Genomic DNA, 23,446 nt, shown 5'->3' on the forward strand with positions numbered 1-23,446 from the left:
AAAGGACCCCTTTAAACAGAATACCTCTGGGGATGATAAAAACCTAAAGGGAAGAATAGTCTGAGACTCCTTAAATATACTTGGATATCTGCTCCCCCTCCCCCCTTTTTTCTTTAGGGCAGTTCAGGCCTTGGAGGAGAGAGGGAGGGAAGGAGGAGTTGGGGGGGAGGGGGAGAGTGAGAGAGAGTGAGACTCTGTGTGTGTGTGTGTGTGTGTGTGTGTGTGTGTGTGTGTGTGTGTTGTGGTCAGGCAGGGACCTCTCACTTACATGGCCTAAGCATACCCGATGTGGCCATGTGGTCCTATACATCTCAAAAGTTACCTTCCACTCTCTAATGGGTCATATTGCATTTGTGGTAGAGTGAGTGTCAACATTCCCTGCAAAAGTAATGACAAACAGAGCACCTGTAACCCTTTACTACTTCACAAGTCTATCTATGTCTCTTAAACCAAATACCTTGAGGGAAGGGATGGTCTTATTCATTTCATGTCCTCAGTGATCTGTACAGATGTTGGCATGTCCCACAGTAAACAGTGGTTACCTGTTTGTGGAATGAGGCAGCATGGTGTGGTAGAAGATTGAAGGCTTTTAGAGTTTGTGGACCTCAGTTAGGATGGGTCCAGCCAGCACCTGTTAGCTGGAGGACCTTGGGCGAGGTTTTAACCTTCTGAGCTTCAGGATCAGCTTTTGTTGTGAAGATAAAAGATATGGTGCCCTGCACAGTTCCTGGCAGTAGATAGATGGCTATTACTTTTTCCCCGAATAGTTCATTTTGAAATAACTTCACAGTTAGAGAAAAGTTGCCAAAACAATTAAAAACTTAAAAATTCCTATATATGTTACTCAGATTCCCCAGTTGTTAATATTTTATTGCTTTTGCTTCATTGCTCACTCTCTTCGTGTGTGTGTGTGTGTGTGTGTGTGTGTGTGTGTATGTATACATACCCTTTATCATTATTCCTTTTCTGAACTTTTTTGAAGCAAATACTCCAGTGTGTGTGCCCCCAAATAGGACTTTGCTACATAACCAGTATACAACTCTCCGAGTCAGGAAGTCACTGCTGGTGTGTTAACCATCCATCCATAGACCCCATTAACATTTTGGCAGTTGCCCCTATAATGTCTCTTTTTCCTTTTGGGTCCAGGATCCTCTCTAGGAATATGTGTGACATTTAGTTACATGTCTCCTCAATCTTTCAAGTCCTATTTCAATCTGGAACAGTTCCTTAGTCTCTGCCTTTCCTTCATGTCCTTGACATTTTTGAAGTGTCTTGGCCTGGGTCTGTCTGGTTCTTCATGACAGTAGTCATGTCACTTTTGGTGGGAATGTCACAGAAATATGCTGTGCTCTTGCCAGTGCATCAGACCTGGAGGCAAATGATACGTACCCATCCCATGACCAGCAATATTAACCGTGATCGCCTGGTTTGGTTGGTGTTTGCCAGGTTTTTCCACATTAAGTTCATCATTTTTCCTTTTACGATTAATGATTATCTTACGGAAAAATATTCTGAGGTTATACTACTAGCCCGTTCCTCATCAGAGCCCCACCTGACATCCTGAACCAGCCACTTCTGTAATAGTTGCCAAGTGGTGATTCTCTGTCAGTCTGTCTGTGTTTATCGGTTGCCATTCTGCTGTAAGGAGAAGTTTTCCCTTATTTGTTTGTTTATTTCTGTCACTGTGGACTCCTGGATTCCTATTTTATTCTGTTGTTTGTAATCCATTTCTGTAATTGTTCTAATCCTCAAGCTGTTCCCAGTTCGGCCAGTAGGTCCCACTTTATGCTGCCTTCTTTGTTCTGTTGACCTGCCTCCATCATTCATGGGATGTCTCTTGACATTCTGGCACAAGAAGGTTTTCCAAGCTTATCTTGTTCTTTTCCTGCTCTAGCTCTGGAATCAGCTACTTCCAAGGAGTCCTGGTTCTGTTAAGTGGAGGAGAGTGATTAGAAACCAAAATCTGGGTGCTAGGTGTGTGCATTGCTACTGGGGTGTCATTGCCTCTAGGCTCTCTCAGAGCTAGAAAATATAGGTAAGTAAATATGTACACACAAATGCATATATACACCATACATATACCTCTGTAACTGTTTCTAGATTTCTTTATGTACATATATGTAGTATAGTATGTGCAGATGTATGATGTTTGTATGTGTGTATATGTTATGTGTGTATATATTATGTATTTTATATTATGTATTTTATATTATAAAACCTTGAATTTTATATCATAAAAACCAGAGTTCATACCGATAACTCCATCTTAAATCTAGCCAACCTCTTTCCATTTTTGTAAATATATTTCCAAGTAGGGAGAAACTTGGGTTCTTCTTATCCTCGGTATATTTACTTATTTCATTTTATTTATTTGCTCAATGTAATCAGTTTCCCAACCACAGCAGACAGGTCCTCCATCCCTGTATCCCACTCCTCATGGCCTGGAATCCTCAGCCAGTGGGCCCTCTGGTCTGTCTTCCGTTTGGCCTCCCAGTGTCCCTCCAGTTCCCCCAGCCTTCCTTGTGGTTCCCCACCTCCCCCAGCCACTCTTGTCATTGGGGTCTGGGCCTGCTGGTCTGTGCCGCCTTATAATTCCTCGACTCCTTACCCCCCCTGTATCCTTAGCTGTTGCGCTAACTCCTCTATGATGGAAGCGAGCTATTATTATTTTCTGAGGGAGATTATATATTTTTTGTTCGTTTATTGAGGTATAATTTATATGCAGTGAAATTCATCCTTTTGAGGTATACATTTCTATCAGTTTTGACAAACGTAATATAGCCATGTAGTGCTGACCACAATCAAGATATGGAATGCTTTCATTAGCGCCGAAGGTTCCCTTAGTTCCCTTTCCAGTCAGGGCTGCCTTCCGCCCCCAGCTGCTGGCAATCACTGATCTGATTTCTGTTCACTATGTAGCGTTTTGAGTCTGGCTTCTTTCACTTTGGGTTCTTTCAGGATTCGCCCATGCTATTTTTTTTTTTTCCGGTAGGCGGGGCCTCTCACTGTTGTGGCCTCTCCCGTTGCGGAGCACAGGCTCCGGACGCGCAGGCTCAGCGTCCATGGCTCACCTGCCCAGCCGCTCCACGGCATGTGGGATCTTCCCGGACCGGGGAACGAACCTGCGTCCTCTGCATCGGCAGGCGGACTCTCAACCACTGAGCCACCAGGGAAGCCCCGACCATGCTATTTTATGGATTAGTAATTCATTCCTTTTTATTGTTGAGTGCTTATTTATTTATATCTGTACCACAATTTATTTTTCCATTCACCAGTTGATGGACACTTGGGTTGTTTCCAGCTTTTGATAACTATGAATTAGACTGCAATAAATATTTGTATATAGGTTTTTGTGTGGATATATGTCTTCATTTCTCATGCGTAAATACATAGGGATGGGATTGCTGGGTCATATGTTAAGTATATGTTTAACTGTATAAGAAACTGCTGAACTTTTTCCAGTGTGGCTTACCATTTTTGCATTCCCATCAGCAGTGAATGTATGAGAGAGTTCCAGTTGCTCCACATTCTTTGCAGTATCTGATATTGTCAGTTTTAAAAAAAACCTGAGTCATTCCAGTAGGTATGTAGTGGTATCTCTTGTGGTTTTAATTGGTACTTCCTTAAATTCTAATGGTGTTGAGCAGCTCTTCATTTGCATAGTTGCCATCCGCATTTCTTTGATGATGGGTCTGTTAAATCTTTTGCTCATTTTAAAAATCGAGTTGGTTGTTTTCTTTGGTGAGTTTTGAGAGTTCTTTATTCTTGTTACCAGTCCATTGTCAGATATGTGTTTGCAGATATTTTCTCCCTGTTATTTTAAATTATAAACATAGCTTCTTTAGGGTATCAGAATTTTGGATTGGATTCTTTGGGGCTTTCCATAGAGCCTCCGTGTTGTGACTACCCAAGAGAACTATACGTAAGAGGGTGAATCTAGGCGTGCGGGAGGGTGGAGATCTTGGAGGGTCAGGTGGAATTGCCTCTCCCCAGGGACTGAAGGGTACTTGTGAAAAGGAAGCAAGAACAGGGAAAAATAAGAAGAGTGGTAGTGGTGGCCAGGACTTTTGGTGGGAGAATTCAGTACAGCCAGTTCAGGGATGGGAGGATGGCTGTTAGAACTGTCTACAATAGAAGGGTAAGGAGCATGAGAGGAGCCAGGAGGTTAACGTGGAGTGTGTTGAATCTAAATGAAGTCAAACAGGGAGCTTCATTTGGTAGGTAAGAGAGAGGCTTAGAGAGGGGATGCAACTTACCGAAGAACTGGGCCTTAAATTCAGATCTTTAAGAACATTTGTGAAGAAGGGCAGCATATTGAGTTGGGGGCAGGAGGGGGAAAATGAGGGTGCTAAGCTGGGGTGACATGTTTTTGTTATTCTTTATATGCTTTACATAATTTATAAATACTCTTCTTGTATCTACTCAGTATTTAGTAAAACATAGCAACAAAGCTGGAATGACCGCAGAATTGGTGATGGAGCTGGTAAGAGTTTTGACTGTTAAGTCAATCTGGAATATATTTTGGGTTAAAAGAAAACATTAGAAATCTAATGGGAATGCATTTTTGGCACAACAAGAATGTTTGGTTCTTCCTGACACCGAAAGGGAAAGAGGATACTAAAGACAGTAAGAGGTCATAAGTTTGGCTTTTGCTAGTTACAGTTAGCCGTGAAACTACTAGCTCCCAAGGTTAGGATTTATTGGAATTGGAATTGCCTTTGGATTAAAAGAGGATGATGAAAGGAAATGTCTGGGAAAGCCTGATAATAGTAGTATTGGATTCCTGGTCTAATTCAGGCACTCCTGAGTACGCTCCTTGTCATTACATTTTCCTGATCCTTTCATAACTCTGCAGAAATTGAGATTGAGAAAAATTAAGTGATATGTCCAAAGTCATGTAACTAGTGGGTGGGATTCCTCCCTAGGACTGGGTGGCATCAGAGCTTGTTCTCTTTTCACTGTACCAGTGCTGATCATGGTGTCATTTGAACACTGGTGTCAGTCCACTGTTGGTTGCCAGCTCACTGCAAGATAGATACAGGACTTGATAGTGAGCATGTAGAAGCTTTTATAGTATTTTGATGGAGTAATTTTGTGAGTGTTGAATCTAATAATAAAACGTTTGGGGTTGTATTTTATATGTCTTTGTTTTTTTTAAATTTCATTTTTTCTAGTAGTTCATTTTATTGCATTTTACAAAAGTACCATTCCATGATGGATTGGGAATTAAAAAAAGAAAGGGGTTGCTACAGTTAGTTTGAGAAGCCCTGCACTGTGCGGTGCTGCCTCTCTCCATTTGTGATACTTGCATCAGTAGGCAGTTTGCTCTGGCATTTCAGCTGACTCTGAGTTCTGAATGGCAGCAGGGACAGGGTCAGTAGAAAGGGGAAGAGGCAGGAGGGAAGGTGAGGGTCTAGTGGAGACTCTGGGAGAAGGCTTCAGACTGCTCTCAAGTAACAGAAGGGTGAATCCCAGGTCTCCTAAGATGAAGGTGGATACCATGCTTCCTTTGGTCAAATGCAGTGTTTGGATTGTGGCCACCTTTCTATAGAGTCCTTACCTGCTTTTTATTACTGTCTGCGGCAATGCTGGTGTTGTTATAGAGGAGAACAAATACAGGAAAAGGAACTTATAGAAATAAAGTTGACAGAAGGTAAGAATTCAGAAAATCTGAAACCTCCTTTTCCCTCTTCACAACTGCACATGAGCACTCACCTTGAAGTGTTTTCCCTTTAAGGGAAAGGCTGCAGTTTTTTGGCAGAGCTGAGAGTTTTGATTGGCCCCCTCTACTGCTGTTTGCCACGAAGAATCCTGACCAGTCCAGTTTTGTTCAGAGCTGGCTGGGGAGTCAGCTGAGCTGCCAAGTTCTCTGCACCCAATTCGAAATGTATTAGTGTTTAGGGAGTGGGCCAAGTCTCTCAGATGCGCCTCCTACAGTTCAACTTTCCATGTTCCAGGAGGAAATGTGACCCTCCTGTTTCTGGAACCCCAGGTCACAGATTCTTACTTCTCTCTGAATGCCTTTGAAGCCTTGCCAGTTTAGGGAAGCGGGGAGATTAACTCACTGAAGGGAGTATGTTTTTAGGGAGGTTACCCAGAATGGGATACCCTAATTAGTGGCCCAGGAAAAGGAGCCCACATCCTTCAGGTTACCTAGGATATGACGTTAAGGAAACAAGTATCAGTCTTATGGGATTCTTTTTATGAAATGGCAAAACAGGCCCTCTAATTTAGATCCTTGTTTGACCAATTTTAGTTATGATGAAACATCGATCACACTGATGTAGATAAAGGCAGGCAATATCGCATGGTACGTATCTCTTGCCAAAACCCTTACATGTGGTCTACAGTAAACTGCTGCCATTCTGGTTGTGGCCGAGGGCAGGACTGCGGACCTGTGACAGTTCTAATTGCAAACCTTGTACTTGCTTTGCTGGTTCTTAATCCCTAGAACCAAGCTAGGGTCAAGAATGGGTTCCTGATTGCCATGGGTATGACTGTTGAGATAGTTTTCAGTGCTCCTGTGCTGGTGACAGCTGTAGGTTGGGAGGTAGTTTATGTAGGTCTGCCCTTTTCTCTATGGGGATAAGCTACTTATTTAACATTTATTGAACCTGTGATAAGTATAGGCAGTTTATAATGCCAGCTTTTAAATTTCAAGGCAAAATAATTTTGATAATTTTCAGATTCATTAGAACCCTCTTAACATTTGAACAGAAGGTGGAAGATAAGAGAATGAGGCATGTGGAGGAAGCGGCATTCTGGGATCTGTCACAATACTTTATCCTTACCTCAGTGTCATCAAGTCTGGGAATAAAACTACGTCCGAACATCTCTGTGTCTCTTCTGTAGGTTATAAATTTCCTGAGGAGAGGGCAGTTTCTGATCCTGTTTTGTATTTCTCAGAGAGTCTGACCTTCTTGGTAGATTCAATAAATATTTGTTGAGATCAATTAAATAAATAAGCAGCTTCTAAAGTAAGCACAAAGGACAGAGTGCTAATTCAGTAGTTTATTTGTGAATTTAGTTCTCCAGGTCTTCATGCTGTACTTCTCTGATCAGGTTCCTGAGCCCAAATGACTCGCCTGGTACTTGGCCTTAAACTTTCTCCCCTCTGCCTTTGGTTATGCTCTCCCTAAGCAACGAGAAGACGGGGAATGAGGTTTATAGACGATTCAGACCAGCAGACACACTCCGCTCCTTCTCCCCCACCACACACCCAACTCCTTTCTGTATGGTCTTTGGGGACAATTAAAATTTTTTTTGCCGTAAAGGTATGATTCCTAGGTGAAGCTGGGAATTCCTAATTGTGTATGTACTCATATTTTTGTTAGGTGTGTGGAATTTGAGGGGGTAGCAGTGCTGGAAATAACCTTAGGGTCTCTTCCTCCCCACCACGTTTTACCAGTGACAAAATAGAGACCCAGAAAGGTTAAGCAGTTTATTCCTAGCCACATGGTGAATTAATCGTTCATCAAGACTGTTCTCCAGGTCTGCCAAGTCCTAGTTCTAGGCATTTACCGCACTACCAGAGAAGGCCTGTTTTTTATAGAAAGCATCAGTAAAACCTGACTTCCAGCAAAAACGAATATTGGCAATTTAACTTAGGAATGTGAGTGCAAAACCTTTTTCCCTTTTGAATGCTAGAACTATCCCAGAGTTTCTCTTTTTCTGCTTTTTGCATGATTTAGAAGACAGAACAAAAAGAGAAAAGTTGCATAAAGGATATGCTTCATTTAAATGCTTAAAGAAAAAAGTAGGGCACTTCAGATTCCTAAAAATAACATTTTTTTAAAAATCCCAAAATTGTGTAAAAAGGGATTTTAGTTGCACGAATTCTGTAATTTTCTGGGGTTGTCTGGGCCGGGGGAGGATGCTAGCTCTCCAAGTGCTTTATGTTATATTCCTCTTTTTTTTGTGGTGACCCCAGAACGGGAGATGGAGAAACGTTCTCTGAAGAGTGATCTGGGGGGAGGGATGAGAAAGTTGCAGGCGGGAAAGCTCAGCCTAGCGGTTTTAGAGAGGGTTGTTTTTTTTCTTTTTTAAAAAGGAAAGGTCTGCTAGGAGCCTGGTCCTAACTGATTCCAGATGGGCCTGCTCCAGTACAAAGGTTTTCAGTGTGTTTGGGATGGGACAGACCATGAGGGCCCCCTGAGCACTTCCTGTGCAGCTAGGCAATTGTACTCACCTAATCAGAAACAGCCGTCATTGCTGGGCCTCAAGAGCAGCCATCTTGGGCTGTCTTTGTGCCTCATTCTGTGAAACTGCCCTCTTCTCCTGCCTGGTTTATCTCCCCATTCTAGTCTCCTTTCCTCTCTAATCTCTTCTCTGTTTGTTTTCAGGGGACATATATATTACTTATGGGGTGGGAGCAGTGGGGAGGAGGAGGAGGGGAAGGGAGAAATAGGAGGAGGGAGGAGGGTGAACAGCCAAATTAAAGACAGATGCTGAAAGGCTTTTTTTCCTGGACCTGGGAGATATTTGCTGGAAGTGGGTATTGGGAACATGAGAATGTGAAGCAGACAGGGGAAACCAAGCCAACTCTGTTTTTTAATTTCTTCAGTCCGGCATCCTTTCCAGAAGGGCTCAGAATAATACGTGGTTTGTTTACATTATAAACTGAGTATCACTGGCCCTTTCTGGCTGTGTGCCACAGGGCGAGTTTGACAGTGACTTTAAGCCCAACAGAGATAGAAAGATGTTTTGTGCTCACATCCCATGGAGCATTGTTGCCAGGGGAGCATACCTTCCGTGCTCTGATGGAGGCTTGAATTTGGCCACCTTCTCAACTACTGCAGTGCATCTCAGGCACTCTGCACAGATGAAAAGAGGATTTTGTGGTGATGCTCAGCTGCAGGGACTATAAATCGTTCTCGTGGGCCCTCCACACTCCACCAAGGATATATTTTATGTATAAATTTGATTTTCTCTTTTGGTGCAGATGCCTGTTAGACCATTTGGTTCAGATGTATGCTTGGTGTTTGAATCTCAGTTTTCTGGATCTAGCTGATGATTGCAGAAACTCTGTGGGCCCAGGGGTTCGTCTGGGTCCTTGCAGTTTCATCCTGATCCATTTGGCTGTCGTATTCATGTTATTGCATAAATGTGAATTTATTAGGATTGAATACGTAAAATTCTGTGTAGGAATAAAGTTCTCCGAGGCCTTGAGTCTTAAAAAGCTGCTTTTTATTTTTAATTGGAATTTTTTGGGGGGAAATTGTAGATTCACATGCAGTTGTACAAAAGCTGCTTCTGAAATGGCAGGAAAGCAGAGGTTCTGATTTAGAGGCGGATAGACACCTTTCCTTGTCTTCTGAAGCAGAGTGGAAGAAGATTGGATGAGGGGCCCTTGAGCCCTCCGCTCACCTTGTTGGCTCTCTGCTGTCTTTGGTGTACGCACTTGTCAAATACTAGAAGTGCTCTAGCACGAGAAGTACCCAGTTGCAGTCCCTAGTTCAGGCAGGCCATACCATGAAACCTTGCTGATGTGCTTGAGCAGAGACAATGCTCAGAATGTAGGGATAGATTGGGGGTGGAGACATTGTAGACCTTGGAAGAAGTGAGTTGGAATTGATAGGGTTGAATCAACCAGACATATTTGGTTGGGATCACTAGGATTACTCCGTTCATTGTTTTCCTATTAGCTTAGATGTCATCTTCCTAAAGAGGCCTTCTTTAACCTAAAGTACATTTATGCCAATTTTTTTTTAACATTTATTGTGATATGCAACTAAATATTTGCTTATTTACTTGGTAAAATATTTTTCCTTAATTTAACTATACTTCATGAAGGCAGGGACTGTGTCTGTTTTTCATACTGTATATGTGGTACCTAGACTAGTAGGTGTACATATCATAAAAGTTCGTTGAATGAATATCATGGGAAATTATGGTTCCTGCTGAAAAGCTTAATTCTTAGTTGGCCAACCCTTTGCCTACTATTTTGGGTCAGAATAGAGACTTGGAAAATTTTCTAGATGAAAGAGTTTTAATCCCTTAGGCTTCTTCTCTTCTTGTAACAAATCAGTAAACTACCTTAGCTTGAGGCCATCACTTAAGCTCTACTAATAGATTCTTGCATCATTTCAGAAAATGTGTTTAAGGCCTAGAATCCCAGGCTCTGAAGCATCTGGTCCACCCTGACCTCTAAAATTAGTAGACTTATTCTTTTCCCTCCTGTTCTACATGTTTAGAAGAGTAGCACAATTCTATTTTAATGCTTGTTACAAAATAGAATAAGGAAAACACGATGACTCTGGTTTAAAAACTCTCTGCTCATCTAAATTGATTTAATGGCTAGTCTTTCCTTTTACCACTTCAGCTTCTCATCTTGGAAATGACCTTCCCTAGATTTATCTTTATAAAGGGGGTCACATATATATTAGATCCCTAACTCACTGGGACTCTTTCTTAGGCTTGGCATTTTGTTTGTTTGTTTCTAAGTAACTTTTCTCCCCAAGACCAGGAAGAAAAGGTTAAGTAATTATGGGCAAGAAAATTAGAAAACATATAGGAAAAAAATGTAGGGTTGTGTGGGTGTGTAAGAGTGTTTGTGTATGCATATATATATATATTGATATTTTCCCCTTCTCTGCCACATTCTTCTGTACCTAGAATGAGATTTTTTTATTCTGGGAAAAATTGCATAACTTCTGGTCTCGGCTGTTTCTTTTAGGTAGTTGAACTATAAAATACTGAATTTGTAGCTGTTACCTTATTAAGGTCTTTGGTCTACTCTTTTGAAAACTGGTAAATGATGTGGTTTTTAGATATGTGTATTGAAGCAGTACCAGTAATAAAGTATTGCCTTTGTCCTGCTGTTCCTTATTGAAGTCGAAATTTGTTTGGAGAGCTGAGAGTCATAGAGGATTGTTATTTTTGAGCTCTGAGGTCAAAATCCTCACAATTAATATTTAAGTGTTATGCTGTCAGCTAAGGTCAATATTCATTTAGGTCAGGGATCACCTCTTATATATCGCTTTTATCTCTTGTAGCACCTAACACAGTCCTGGGCACATGAGAGGTGCTCAGTGCAGTTAATTTAGTGTGATCTTGCGTAACTCACAGGTTGAGTTGGTTGATCTGTTTTTTGGAGGAAAACATCACTTGTGCATTTTATAGACACATACATGGTGTGCCTGGGAATTTTTAAATATGTATTTAAAATGCTACTTTATTCAAGTTTCTAGAGGAAAACATATGAGAATATCTTCAAGGTATTCTTTACTTGAACCAGGACATAAATAATAACTATAAAGGAAAAAAATGATAGATGGACTACATTAGCATTAGGGCTATCTTTTCATTAAAATGCACCATTAAGAAAATAAAAAGGCATGCCACAGAGTAGGAGAAGATATTTGCAATACACGTATCCGGCTGAGATCCAGAATACATAAATAACTCCTTCAAATCAGTATATAAAAGAAGTCCTGTAAATTAATCTTTGAACAAGCCAGAAAAAAAAAATGAGCAAAAGATTTGAATAGGTACTTCACAAAAGATGAGAAGTGGTCAACATCGTTAGTCATCAGGTAAAACAAATAACCATAGTGAGATACTACTACACTAACTCCAGAAAGACTGAAATGGAAAGGGCACACGCTACCAGGTGTTAGTGAGGTTGTTCAGCATCAGGAACCCCCCTCAGGAGCCCTCATGCACTGCTGGTGGGGATGTAAGTTGGTACAACTTTGGAAAATCTGCAGTTGGCAGTATCTATCAAAGCTGAACATAAGTGTACCCTATAACCAGCACTTCTACTCATGCTTATATGCAACAGAAATGTGTACGTATGTGCACCAAAAGACATGCACAGGAATGTACGTAGCAGCATTTTTAGTAATAGCCCCAAGCTGGAAATAACACAGTTGCCTTTCAACAGTACTGGAATATTTTCCAATAAATTATAGTTATAAAATGGAATACTTTACAGTAATAACAGTGAATGAACCATTGCTGTATTCAACAAATGAGTCAGTTTCACAAATGTAATGTGGAACGAAAGAAGCCAGCACAAAAGTACAGTATATAATGTGTGATTTCAGTTATATGAAGTTTAAAAACAGGCAGAATGAATCTATGGTGTTAAAGTCATTACTGTGAGCTGGTAGGAGTGACTTTGCAAACGCCCTAGATGGGCTTCCAGTATGCTGATAGTGTTCTCTCTCTCTCTCTCTCTCTCTCTTTTTTTTTTTACTTAGATGCTGCTTTACATGGGGGGTTCACTTTGTGGAAATTCATTGAGTTGTATACTTCTGATTTTTTCCCATTTCTGTATATATAGTCACTTCTGTAAAAAGTTTACTTAAAAATTAGATTTTCTTTTTGTCCTGTGAAAAGCCTATAGATAGCTTTTCCTCTGATGCATGTACTAATCCTTTGCCTGTCAAAGCTGGTAGGATGTGGGCGTGCATATACATTTATGTGTTTGTATATTAGAGATGTCGTATGGGCATGAAGATGCTTCTCTTATTAATGTAAATTTGCTTGTCAAGTATTCAACACACTAAGAGTTTCAGACAGCCATTGGAAAAGAAAAGTGATAAAAAAAAACTCCACTGATCACTTTTTAAACTAGCTCTCTGAGAAGAATAAGGAAACTTTCACTCTGCCTCACTGCGTAGCAAATTTGGGGTTTGCTCTGCAGATAGAAGAACCTCTTCATTAAATGTTCTCCATCACTAAAGGCTTCATTTTCAGAAGAATGCACCTCCTTTTGACCTTTATTCTTTTTATAAAATTAAGATATAATTGAAATACAACATTACATTAGTTTTAGGTGTACAGCATGATTCAATATATGTATATATTGCAGATGGTCACCATAATATGTCTAGTTAACATCCATCACCACATGCAGTTACAGAGTTTTTTCTTGTGGTAAGAATTTTTAAGATCTACTCTCTTAGCAACTTTCAAATATATGGTACAGTATTATTAACTGTAGTCACCATGCTGTCCATTACACCCCCATGTCTTATTTATTTTATAACTGGAAGTTTGTACCTTTTGACCACCTTCACCCATTACCCCACCCCAATCCCTACCTCTGGCCACCACCAATCTGTTCTCTGTTAGGGTTTGGGGTTTTTTTTTTTTGTTTCTTTGTTTGTTGTTGTTGTTGTTTTTAATATTCCTCATATAAGTGAGATATTACAGTATTTATCTTTCTCTGTCTGACTTATTTCACTTGGCCTAATGCCCTCAAGGTCCATCTGTGTTGTTGCAGATGGCAGGATTTCCTTCTTTTTATGGCCAAATAATATTCCATTGTATATATATACCACATTTTCTTTATCCATTCATCCATCAGTGGTTACTTAGGTTGTTTCCATGTCTTGGCTGTTGTAAATAATGCTGCAATGAACGTGGGCATGCAGGTATCTTTTCGAATTAGTATAGTGCTTTTGTTTCCTTCAGATAAATACCCAGAAGTGGAATTGCTGGATCGTATGGCAGTTCTATTTTTACTTTTTGAGGAACCTCCATACTGTTTTCCGTAGTGGCTTCACCAGTTTACATTCCCACCAACAGTGCACAAGGGGTCCCTTTCCTCCACATGCTCACCAGCACTTGTTATTTCTTGTCTTTTTGATAATAGTCATTCTAGCAGGTGTGAGGTGACATCTCATTGTGGTTTTGACTTGCATTTCCCTGATGATTAGTGATGTTGAGCACCTTTTCACGTACCTGTTGGCCATCTGCAGGTCTTCTTTGGAAAATGTCTATTCAGATCCCCTGCTCATTTTATAATCAGATTGTTTGTTGTTTTGTTATTGAGTTGTATGGGTTCTTTATGTATTTTGGATATTAACCCCTTATCAGATATATGATTTGCAAATATCTTCTCCCATTCAGTAGGTTGACTTTTCATTTTGTTGGTAGTTTCTTTTGTTGTGGAGAGGCTTTTTATTGACCTTTATTCTTATCATGGAAACTATAAAGAGAGGAACTCTTCACATGATATTAAAAAAATTTTCCCCCTTACTCTATGGAAATCTAACTCAAAGCAAGGCAGTTTAGGAAAACCTAACCTGGATGAGGTAGAAAATCATGTGGCCTTGACTTCTCTCAACTGGTCATATCTCTCAATTCTCAGTCTGGCCTTAGTAAAATTCTTGAAAGTCATCTTAAGATTGCCATGTTGTTTTCTGACCATACCTGCGTAAATCTTCGTTCTCTCTCCCTGGAAGGCCCTTACTTGCCTCATTTACCTCAGTAAACTCCTGGAGCTCATTCTCCACGATACCTTTGAGAGGTAGCCATTCCTCTTGTGTCTTCTCACTCTACCTGTATACTCTGCCATATCACAGACTACACATAACTGTGTTTATTTGTCCTCCAGTGCTCGCCTTTTGAGACTTACCAGCTGGCATGTGGTAGGTATTCAAGAAATATTGAAAGAAAGTATGAATGATTTGGCATATTTTCTAAAAAACAATAGCTATTTTCTACGGATTAAAAGTCGATGATAATAGTTGATATTAGTAGATATAGTCTAAATTTTTTCAGAAGTGATACTTTGTGTTAATTTCTCAGTAAACCCAGGAATGTATTTACAGCAGGGGGCGTATTGTGGCAGTAGGCAGGAGGGATGCTAACTGGTTTACATGGGTATCAGACATGAGCCCTTGGCCTCTTTAGCGTGGTCCTCTAATAGCTGATTTAATATTAGTGGAATCTCTGGAGAAATACTTTGAAATGCTCTCATTCTGTGTGCAGAATGTGAGATCATAAATAATCTAATGTACAGATCTTGACTGCACAGGGTTTATGGATTAAAATCAGCAGATGAGACTGTGTAGGCATTAGGACCTTATGACTGGGACAGTGTAGGCATTTTGACAGTGATAATTTTGTTCATCTCAAATATTATAAAATTTAATTCCAGAATATGTTATCTGAAGTTTTATCATTTCACTTCAGCATGTAATTTCTCAAGCCAATTTTAATTTTAAAAGATCTGAGTAGAATCATTGCCATTTGTCCAGAAGTTTAGACTAATAGGATTAGGATAATAAATTAATAAGTATTGAGTGCCTGCTCAGCGTTTAAAACTGTTAGTATACCTAAAAAGTATGACTTTGACCTTGATGTCAAGCAATCTGTATTTTATTTTATTTATTTTTAAATTTTTTTTTTGGCTGCACGGGCTCTTCATTGTGGCATGCGGGCTGGGTTCTCTAGCTGTGGCGTGCAGGCTCCAGAGCACATGGGCTCAGTCGTTGCTGCACATGGGCTTAGTAGCCCTGGGGCACGTGGGATCTTAGTTCCCCGACCAGGGATCGAACCCACATCCCCTGCAATGGAAGGCGGATTCTTGACCACTGTACCACCAGGGAAGTCCCGCAACCTGTATTTTATTGATGACATAAGAAATCACAGATACAAAGTGATTTCTGACTGTTTCTTTCCAACCCCAACTGTCTGTAAATGGGAGGCCAAGCAGAAAAAACACAGGCTTTGGAGTCCAAACACATCTGGGTTAGAATCTTAGCTTTTAAAAAAATTAAATAACAAATTATATAACCGTGGTCACATTGACATCTCTGGAACTGTTGTTTCTCTGTTTGCAAAGAGATGTAAGAATATATGCAAGTTGCAGTTTTTTGGTTTTATTTTTGAGAATTAATGACAACCCATATAAACCCCCTGGCACATAGTAAGTACACTTAATGTGTGTTTGAATGAAAGGAGTGGGTAAATAGAGCTTTATTTGCAGTAGTCCACGTAGTCCAGACCATTCTTGATAGATGTCATAATGATAACTAATGTAAGTCAAGCTGCATAATTGATTGGATGGGCAATCTTGGGAACTGTGCTTCAGTCTTCCCATTGCGGAATAAGGTGACTGACCTTCTGTTTGTTTAAGAATATTGAGGAGAACTTTTAGAAGAGTGTTCATCTTAGTTAGCCTGTGGAACCGTCTGATTAGTGGTGTACACAGTAAAGCTTTCACACAAGGAGTGGCTTGTCACGGGTCCACGTGGAGTGAAATGAGGAAGTACAAACCTCAGAGATGGGCTAGTCATGCTGTGTTCCTCCTCCCCCTGACTGCCCCCCCCCATGTGAGTTTCCATTGTTTATTAGCAAATACCGCATCCTTTGCTGTGTTCTGTAGCAGTTCTGAAGCTTAGTCTGGATGCCTGTATGTTAACTGGTAGGGCATTTTGACTCTGCTGAATGTTCCAGATTGTTTAAATTCTGTTTGGGGCAAATGACTATTTATCGTACAAAATTATTTTCCTTTCATGTCTACTTTTTCACTGGAGAGTTGGTGCCCTGGAGCTGAGTCTCTGCCCTGCAAACCCAAAATACAGTTTTCCTGGGTGTGTCTTATTTTAATCCACCCCCTTTCATACTGTAAGGCTCTGACCTGCTTGGACCCTTTCCTACTTGGTTACAATTGATGCTTTGTCCTTTAGAGTCATATATGACTAGCCGCTGGGTTGACTCAGTGTTCAGCTATCAAATATGGCTCTGACAAAAAATCATTTCCCTAGAAATGGGCAGCCAAGCTGGAAAATGAAACCCTGGTCCATATTGAGTCATTTAGGGAGAATGAGTAGCAGTTTCAAAATTAGAGTTAGGACTAAGCAAAGAAAAGATAGGGCCAGCTCCAAAATTGAGAACTAGTCAAAGATTAGCTGGATTTTACTAGAAGTAGACACCTTTGGGGGAACTATCTGTGGTTCAAGAAAGTATGCATACATTGTGCCGTATCTAATGAGTATGGAGGGATCATTTTCTAGAAGTTCATGTTCTTCCTCTGTGGATTATTGATTTCTGTTAATATCCACAGGAATTTCACTACTAATGATGTCAGCTTACTCTATATTCAGTCCCTTTGGCCAAGGGACTTAAACTACTTTACATTAATTTTGTCAGTAATTCTTATAACATCCCTGTGTAGGAGCTGCTTTTGAGATGGGGGATGTCAGAACTTGCTCTAGTTTACATAGCAGGTCAGTCTCTGGGATGGAAAATTCGACCCAGGATTTGTGGTTCTAGGCTTAGCACGTTTGGTCACTGAAGTGTGCAGTCTTTCAACTTCGCTTCTCTCCCCTTTTCCTCCTCCTTTTTTTCCTCTGCTGGAGGAAATAATATCAAGCAAATAGCGAGGGAATCCGGTCTTCTGAGTGGTTGGAGACTTAGGAATTCTGCCTTTAGGCATGGAGTTTCCAGTCCTTGGCTTGAGATGGAAAGAAACAGCAGAAGACCGATGCTCAGCCCATAACATGTCCTAACTGGTTTTTTGACCAGTGCGTACTTTTATTTTTGTTCTTTTTTTTTTTTTTTTCTTATTGGGAGGAGAGGAGGGTGTGAGAGTTTTGTGTGCCAGCCTTATATGTGGAACAGTCAGATGTTTTTAATGCTCAGCAGATACTGCTTTGGGTTGGGGGCCAGAGAGAAACAGGTGAAGCAGCCACTTTAGGGTGGGGTTGAGAGAAGGGTGGAATGTAGGAAGGAGGACGTTTCTCTGTTTTCTTAGTCATAGGACTCTGCATCTCAAGTAGCTAAATTTAGCTCAGGTTCCTGTTGAAAGCATCATTTTTTGGGGGCGGGTGGTAAGGGGAGAACGGAAAACCTTTTTGTGTATCCTGCTCCATGAAGCCAATAGGGAAGCAGGAGGAGGTGAGGTTGCCATAGAGATGGTAGCTGTGTGCAAGGGGAGAGCAGCAGGGTTTAGAATTCCAGGAAGGAAGAGAGAGTGATGTCATCAGATTCCATGGACCAGCCCAGGAACCCCTGTGAGGTTGGTGGGGAGTTGGGTGTGCGTGGGGGGTGGTGGATGGGAGTTTGTGCAGGGGAATTGTGGCTTCAGTAAGGTGTGGGGAGTCCAGTTCAAGCACAGAGGTTGGTTGTGTGGAATCGTGCTGATCTGCGTTAATGCCTGCTTTTTAAAAATCTGTAAATCATTCTGAATTTGCAGAATATTTTCTTTGTTGAAAAGGATGTATTCATTTAACAAAGGAGCTAATCCAGATGTAGGAATATAATACCTGTCTAGAGTTATGTTCCCTGTAGTATTTGTGTGTGCCTTTATCCTCTGTACGTGAGGGTATTTGTGCACCTATTTTGGACATATAGTTGCCTTTGTAGGATGCCTTTTATGGTGCTGCATGCAGTTAAATGCTTTATTAATGCCTGATTATTATATTTATTTTTCTACGGATGGGTGTGTATAAATAAAGCACACTTTTTATTTTTAAACAATCTGGAAGGAAATCAAAGCCATTGCTTTTGCAGCAGAAAGGAGAACTGCATGCTTCAGGACAGTTGTTCTGAACATATGCGTGCGTGTCCGTACTGATAGTGAAGGGCAAATGTGTTTCTTTTGGAATGAGTGAGGGGCTAATATTTTTAAAAACAAATATAACAGTCTGTGCATCCAGATGAGTATTGTCCTTCAAAATAGTCACTTTGACTCTGGTGATACAGCCACTGCGCAAAACATAAAGAACTCTCCTTTGGAATCAGCTTCAGAGATGAGTGATGAGGACAACATTTTTAATATCTAACATCACATTTTTTATTTAAAAAGAATACCTAGCTTGATCAGACACTGGATTTCTTTGAACTGGCTTTTCCTGATTTGGGGTTGTCAAAAAAATCAAATCTGTGTTCAAATGATGAGCTTTTGTCCCAGTTAAAGATATTTAAAGTCATAGGTTTAGGTTCTGAAGGCATTTTCATGTTCAGATCAAGAGCTCCTAGATTATGTAGTTTAGCAGTGGCTGCATGAATGATGGCAACATCTGAGGAATAAGAGCATAGCCTTCTCAGGGCACAGTCTTCTGAGGTGACCCATGTGGACTTACTTGTTCAACTGTGTTTGTTAAAATCAGTGACATTACTATTGGGTGATCGAAGCAGCATTTTGTGATGTGTCTGAGGGCACAGACTAAGGAACCAGATTGATTCAAGCGTGCACCCCTGTTCTGCTGCTCAGTGACTGACCTTGGACAAGTAGCAGTCTCTTGGTGCATTGGTTTCCTCGTGTCTAAAATGGGGATGATAGTGCTATAAGTACCAACCTTACAGTGTGGTGCTGAGGGAAAGTAAACTAATACAGAAAACACTTAGACATTTGGTATGTTCTCAATCAGTGTTTCCTTTGGCTATTGTCATTAATAATTAATTATACATTGCTTTGAATCACAGAATTATGAGGTAGAAGGTTTCAGACACCCTGAATGTCCAGGAGGGAGGGGCCTAGGAATCTATAATTTTTAAGTGATTCCCAGATGATTACGATGAACAGCCAGGTTTGGGAACCGCTGTGTGTAATCCGTTTTGAGTATGGCCCAAGCGCTAGAAGTGTCATCATTTCCTGAAATCTTACTAGAAGTGCAGAATCTCAGGTGCCACCCCAGACCCAATGAATCAGAATCTGCATTTTTAACAAGATACCCTGCAGTGACCTGTATGCATGTTAAAGTTTAAGGAACACTGCTTTTCTTCTACCAGTGGGAGTAATTGGGTGATAACTACAGGTTAAAGATGGATTATTTCTCAGTTATTCCCATTGGTAGAAGAGAAACAGTCAGGCTAAGCCAGTGTGTAGATGAGCCTGCACTTCCCTTCCCTGTTGCTTAGCCTATAGGGATAAGTGCTTTTCTGGACTAAGTCACTGTGTACCATTTAACGGAAAGAAGAGAGTTATAATTGTGCCTCTGCCTCTACCACTTACTAGTTGTTTGGCCTTGATCTAGTCATTCAACCTCTCTGAGTCTCAGTGTCCTCAGCTGATAACGGAAGTAATACCCAGACCATGCAATAATGTGCATGAAGTATCTAGCACATTGCGGTGTCTGCACACGTTAGTGCCTCCCCCCTCCCCCGCCCCCTTCCCCCTTTCAGTGATGATCTGTGTAGTAGTTCTGTTCCCTCAGAAAGGGCCACCAGTCGAGACCCAACACCATTCTCTCTGGGTAGTTTCCTTGTCTCTTGCCCTTCTTTCAGCTATCTCGAGCATCTCATTGTACTACAGAAAACCGTACGTATAGTTTTCTTTGCCACTTTTTTCTGTTAAGTGCCTTTTACTTAATGGAGACTATCTAAGAGGGCTGGAAGAACTATAGGAGTTGAATAGTGGAGCTGGTATAGGAATTAGGTGTGATGAGATCTGATAGAGGCAGCCCTTTCATGAATTCTTAGTAAGTTGACCATACGTTTTAGAAAATTAATTTGTATTTTAAAAAAATTGCTGTTTTTTAAAAAACACCCACCATGAATTCATATGATTTCATTTAAAGTCTTTTAGACTAGTTGCAAGCAAGAATTAACATGGCATTTATCAGAAGATCCTTGAATGGTAATGGGCATTATCTTTTTCCTGACCAGGGAATTAATATGATAAGGGGAAGTTCAGGGACTTGCTCTGGGGACACCAGAAGTAGATGGCAGAGAGTTTAGGTCAGAGGATTGGCAATCGTAGCAAGTAGGGCATTGGAAGCAACAGCAGGAGTAGGAGATAGAAAGGCCCATTGTCACTCAGCCGTATAAATCTTAGGGGACTGAGGGATAAGGCAGGATTGTGAACTCAAAGCGTATAATAAAAATTGTTATAATAATAGCTTTCCTCTCTATAAGGTGGGTACACTCCTAGGTGCTTTGTATATATTATGCGTAATCTTAACATCTCTGCAAGGTATAGGAATGATAGATCAGAGAGGTTGAGTAACTTGCCCTCAGTCACTCAGCGAATAGCAACAGAGCTCGTTTGAAATCATGTTGAATAGCAATGTGAATGATGAGACTGTTTTAAAAGCTAAATTGAAATAGCAAATATATGCCAGTTAAAGTAAAATTTATTTTGTCTGTATTGACCTTTATGGCTAAAGGGTTAACATTTTAGCCTATCTCAGAGGGATTTTTGGAATGTTGCAGAATTATCCTTTTGGGATATATTTCCTTTATACTCTGAGGCTAATAAAGAGGTATCTTTTTTTTTTTTTTTAAGTCTGCAGTTCAGTGAAAGAGCAGTTTCAACTGAATATCACGATACAAGGGTTGTTTGACCATGGGATTTTGACTGTGACCCATGATAAGAGATCCATTTTATGTGACAACCTAGTGTATAGTTAGATGTTTATCTGTATATATGTGACCAAAACACGTTTCATGGAATAATTTTTACCCTTACTAAATGTGAGGTACTTGATTCTTTCTTCCTGTTTAAAAATTCTATTGTAGTCCAGTATAGTGATTCTTAAAAGTGTGGTCTATGGACCTCACTTCCCCCGCCCACAAAGGTACCCAAGAACCTTTTAGGGGGGGTCTTCAAGGTCAAAACTCTTTTCATAACATTAAGATGTTTTTTGCCTTTCCTACTATGTTGACATTTGCACTGGTGTTGTGTAAGCAATGATGGGTCGTCCTAGAGTGAATCAAGGCACCGGCACAAAACTGTACTGGTAGTCATTATTTTTTTTACCACCACACCCTTGTACTTAAAGGAGGGGCGAAAAAAGTCAGTTTCATTGATATTATATAATGAAATGTGTCAATATTGAGAAGATCTTTATGACTTAGTGAACCAGTATTTTATAAACAAACAATGCAAGATGTTACGTAATCATGATAGGTGAAAATTCATTCAAAATGCAGGACAGGCCAATGGGTCTTATGAAAAAAATTCATTGATATGGTTTCAGATGTCACACTGCAACTAACTTTTAAGGAACTGTTACTTTTCAAGTTTTGGTATAATATTAAGGAAGAATATCCATAGATATGTGAAAAGACTATTAAAGTACTCCTACTTTTTCCAAATACGTATCTGTGGAAGGCCAGATTTTCTTCATATACTTTCACCAAAATAACATATCACAACAGATTGAAGGCAGAAGCAGATATCTTAGCCATCTTCTGTTAAGTGGGATGTGAAAGATATTTGCAAAAACAAAATGTAAGACAATGGCACTGTTCTCACTAATTTTTTTGTTTTATAAAATATAGTTAATTTTCATAAAATGTTTTATGTTAGCATAATGGTTTATTATTGGTATTTTAAAGTGAATTAACAAATATTTTAAAAATTACGCAGTTTCAGTTTCTAATAGGCAAATACTAATCCATATTAACTCCCATAAACAAAAGTTCTTTGGGATCTCTAGTAATTTTTAAGAGGGTAAAGGGATTCTAAGACCCGAAAGTTTGAGAGCTGCTGCTCTCATTTTTTTTATTTTTTAATAATGGTTGAGATCTCTTAAATTAAATCAGTCATGAATGGGTCTTGACTCAGTTTGAAAATACACTGAGCCAGAGTTAAAAGAATTGCGTTGTGAAGGCAGGTAGCACTTTGCTAGATTTTACTAAAGTTGAGTTGATGTGGGAGAACACCCTAAGGTGCGAAGTAAATTGAGTGAAGTTTAGATCTGGAAATTAGCTATTTGCAGTCATCCTTCAAACCCCATCCAGATCTTGCCTCCCATGACTTCCCGTGTTTGTAATTTCTTCATGCCTTTCTCACTGCATTATCAACTTTGTACACTTGTTCCCTCTGGACCTTATATTTACATTTTATTGCATGATTCATGTTGTGCTTATTTACATGCCTGTCTCTCTTACTAGACTATGAGTTCCTTAAGAAAAGAATCAGTAACTTATTTGTCTTTCTATTTCTGCCATAGTGCCAGACACATGAATGTCCTTCAGTAAATATTTGTTGAAGGAATAAATAAATGGGGAGAAAAAGGGAATGACCAGTTGAGGCCAGATTTAGAGTGTTTGGAACTTGATCATGTAAGCAATGGAGGGCCATTAGCATGGGAGTGATATGAGTGGTGTTTGATGAATTACCCTGGCCTGGTAAGAAAATTGGGAAGAGGTGGATGGAGACTGCTGGACCAGCTAAGAAGCTATTATTCAGTTATTTAGGCTTGACTCAGATGACCCAGGCCTGGATTAAGGTGAATGCTTTTGCCAGAGGTAATGAAAGATATGTGTCCTGAAAAATATTTACAAAAACAGAAACATAATATTACCCCTATTACCTCATATTTATTGCATACTTATAATATCCTGAATATAGTTTTAAGGGCTTTATGTGTATTCACAGCATCCTTGAGAAGGTACTGTTATTATTCCTAATTTTTGATGGTTAAGTGAAAACAATATGTATTCGTTGTTGAAAAATTAGAAAATACAGATAGGCAAAAGAAAAAAAAAATGTATGTCACTCTATAAACCCAAACTCAACACCAAGACATAAACACTAAACATTTTGGGAAACATCCTTTTAGACAAGGAAAAAAAAGTTATGTGTATGTGCTATAAATGCCTGAATATGAGGAAACTCTGTATGTAAGGCTTCAAGTTGTTTTCCATTGAAAGGACAAGCCAACCTAAATATATAAATTTTTAGGGATGTTGATGAAATAGGCAAATGTCTTTAAAATACTTATTTTATTTATGCATACATGCCTATTCAAAGTCT

General features: G+C 39.9%; 1 protein-coding gene across 15 annotated transcripts in view; it reads left to right on the forward strand.

The window, feature by feature from the left end:
- Window positions 1–23,446, forward strand: part of RBFOX2 (RNA binding fox-1 homolog 2) — a 262,366-nt gene that overhangs the window by 43,538 nt on the left and 195,382 nt on the right. Inside the window, exon 1 of one of the 15 annotated variants that reach the window (XM_073788222.1) lies at window positions 17,717–17,758. The exons of the other annotated variants lie outside the window; for them this stretch is intronic. Within the exon in view, the coding sequence (XP_073644323.1) occupies window positions 17,717–17,758 (42 nt within the window). Of the gene's footprint in view, window positions 1–17,716; window positions 17,759–23,446 lie in introns of those variants that run through there. 15 annotated transcript variants of the gene reach the window in all.

The sequence above is a fragment of the Tursiops truncatus genome, chromosome 11 (assembly GCF_011762595.2).
Source record: "Tursiops truncatus isolate mTurTru1 chromosome 11, mTurTru1.mat.Y, whole genome shotgun sequence".
NCBI lineage: Eukaryota > Metazoa > Chordata > Mammalia > Artiodactyla > Delphinidae > Tursiops > Tursiops truncatus.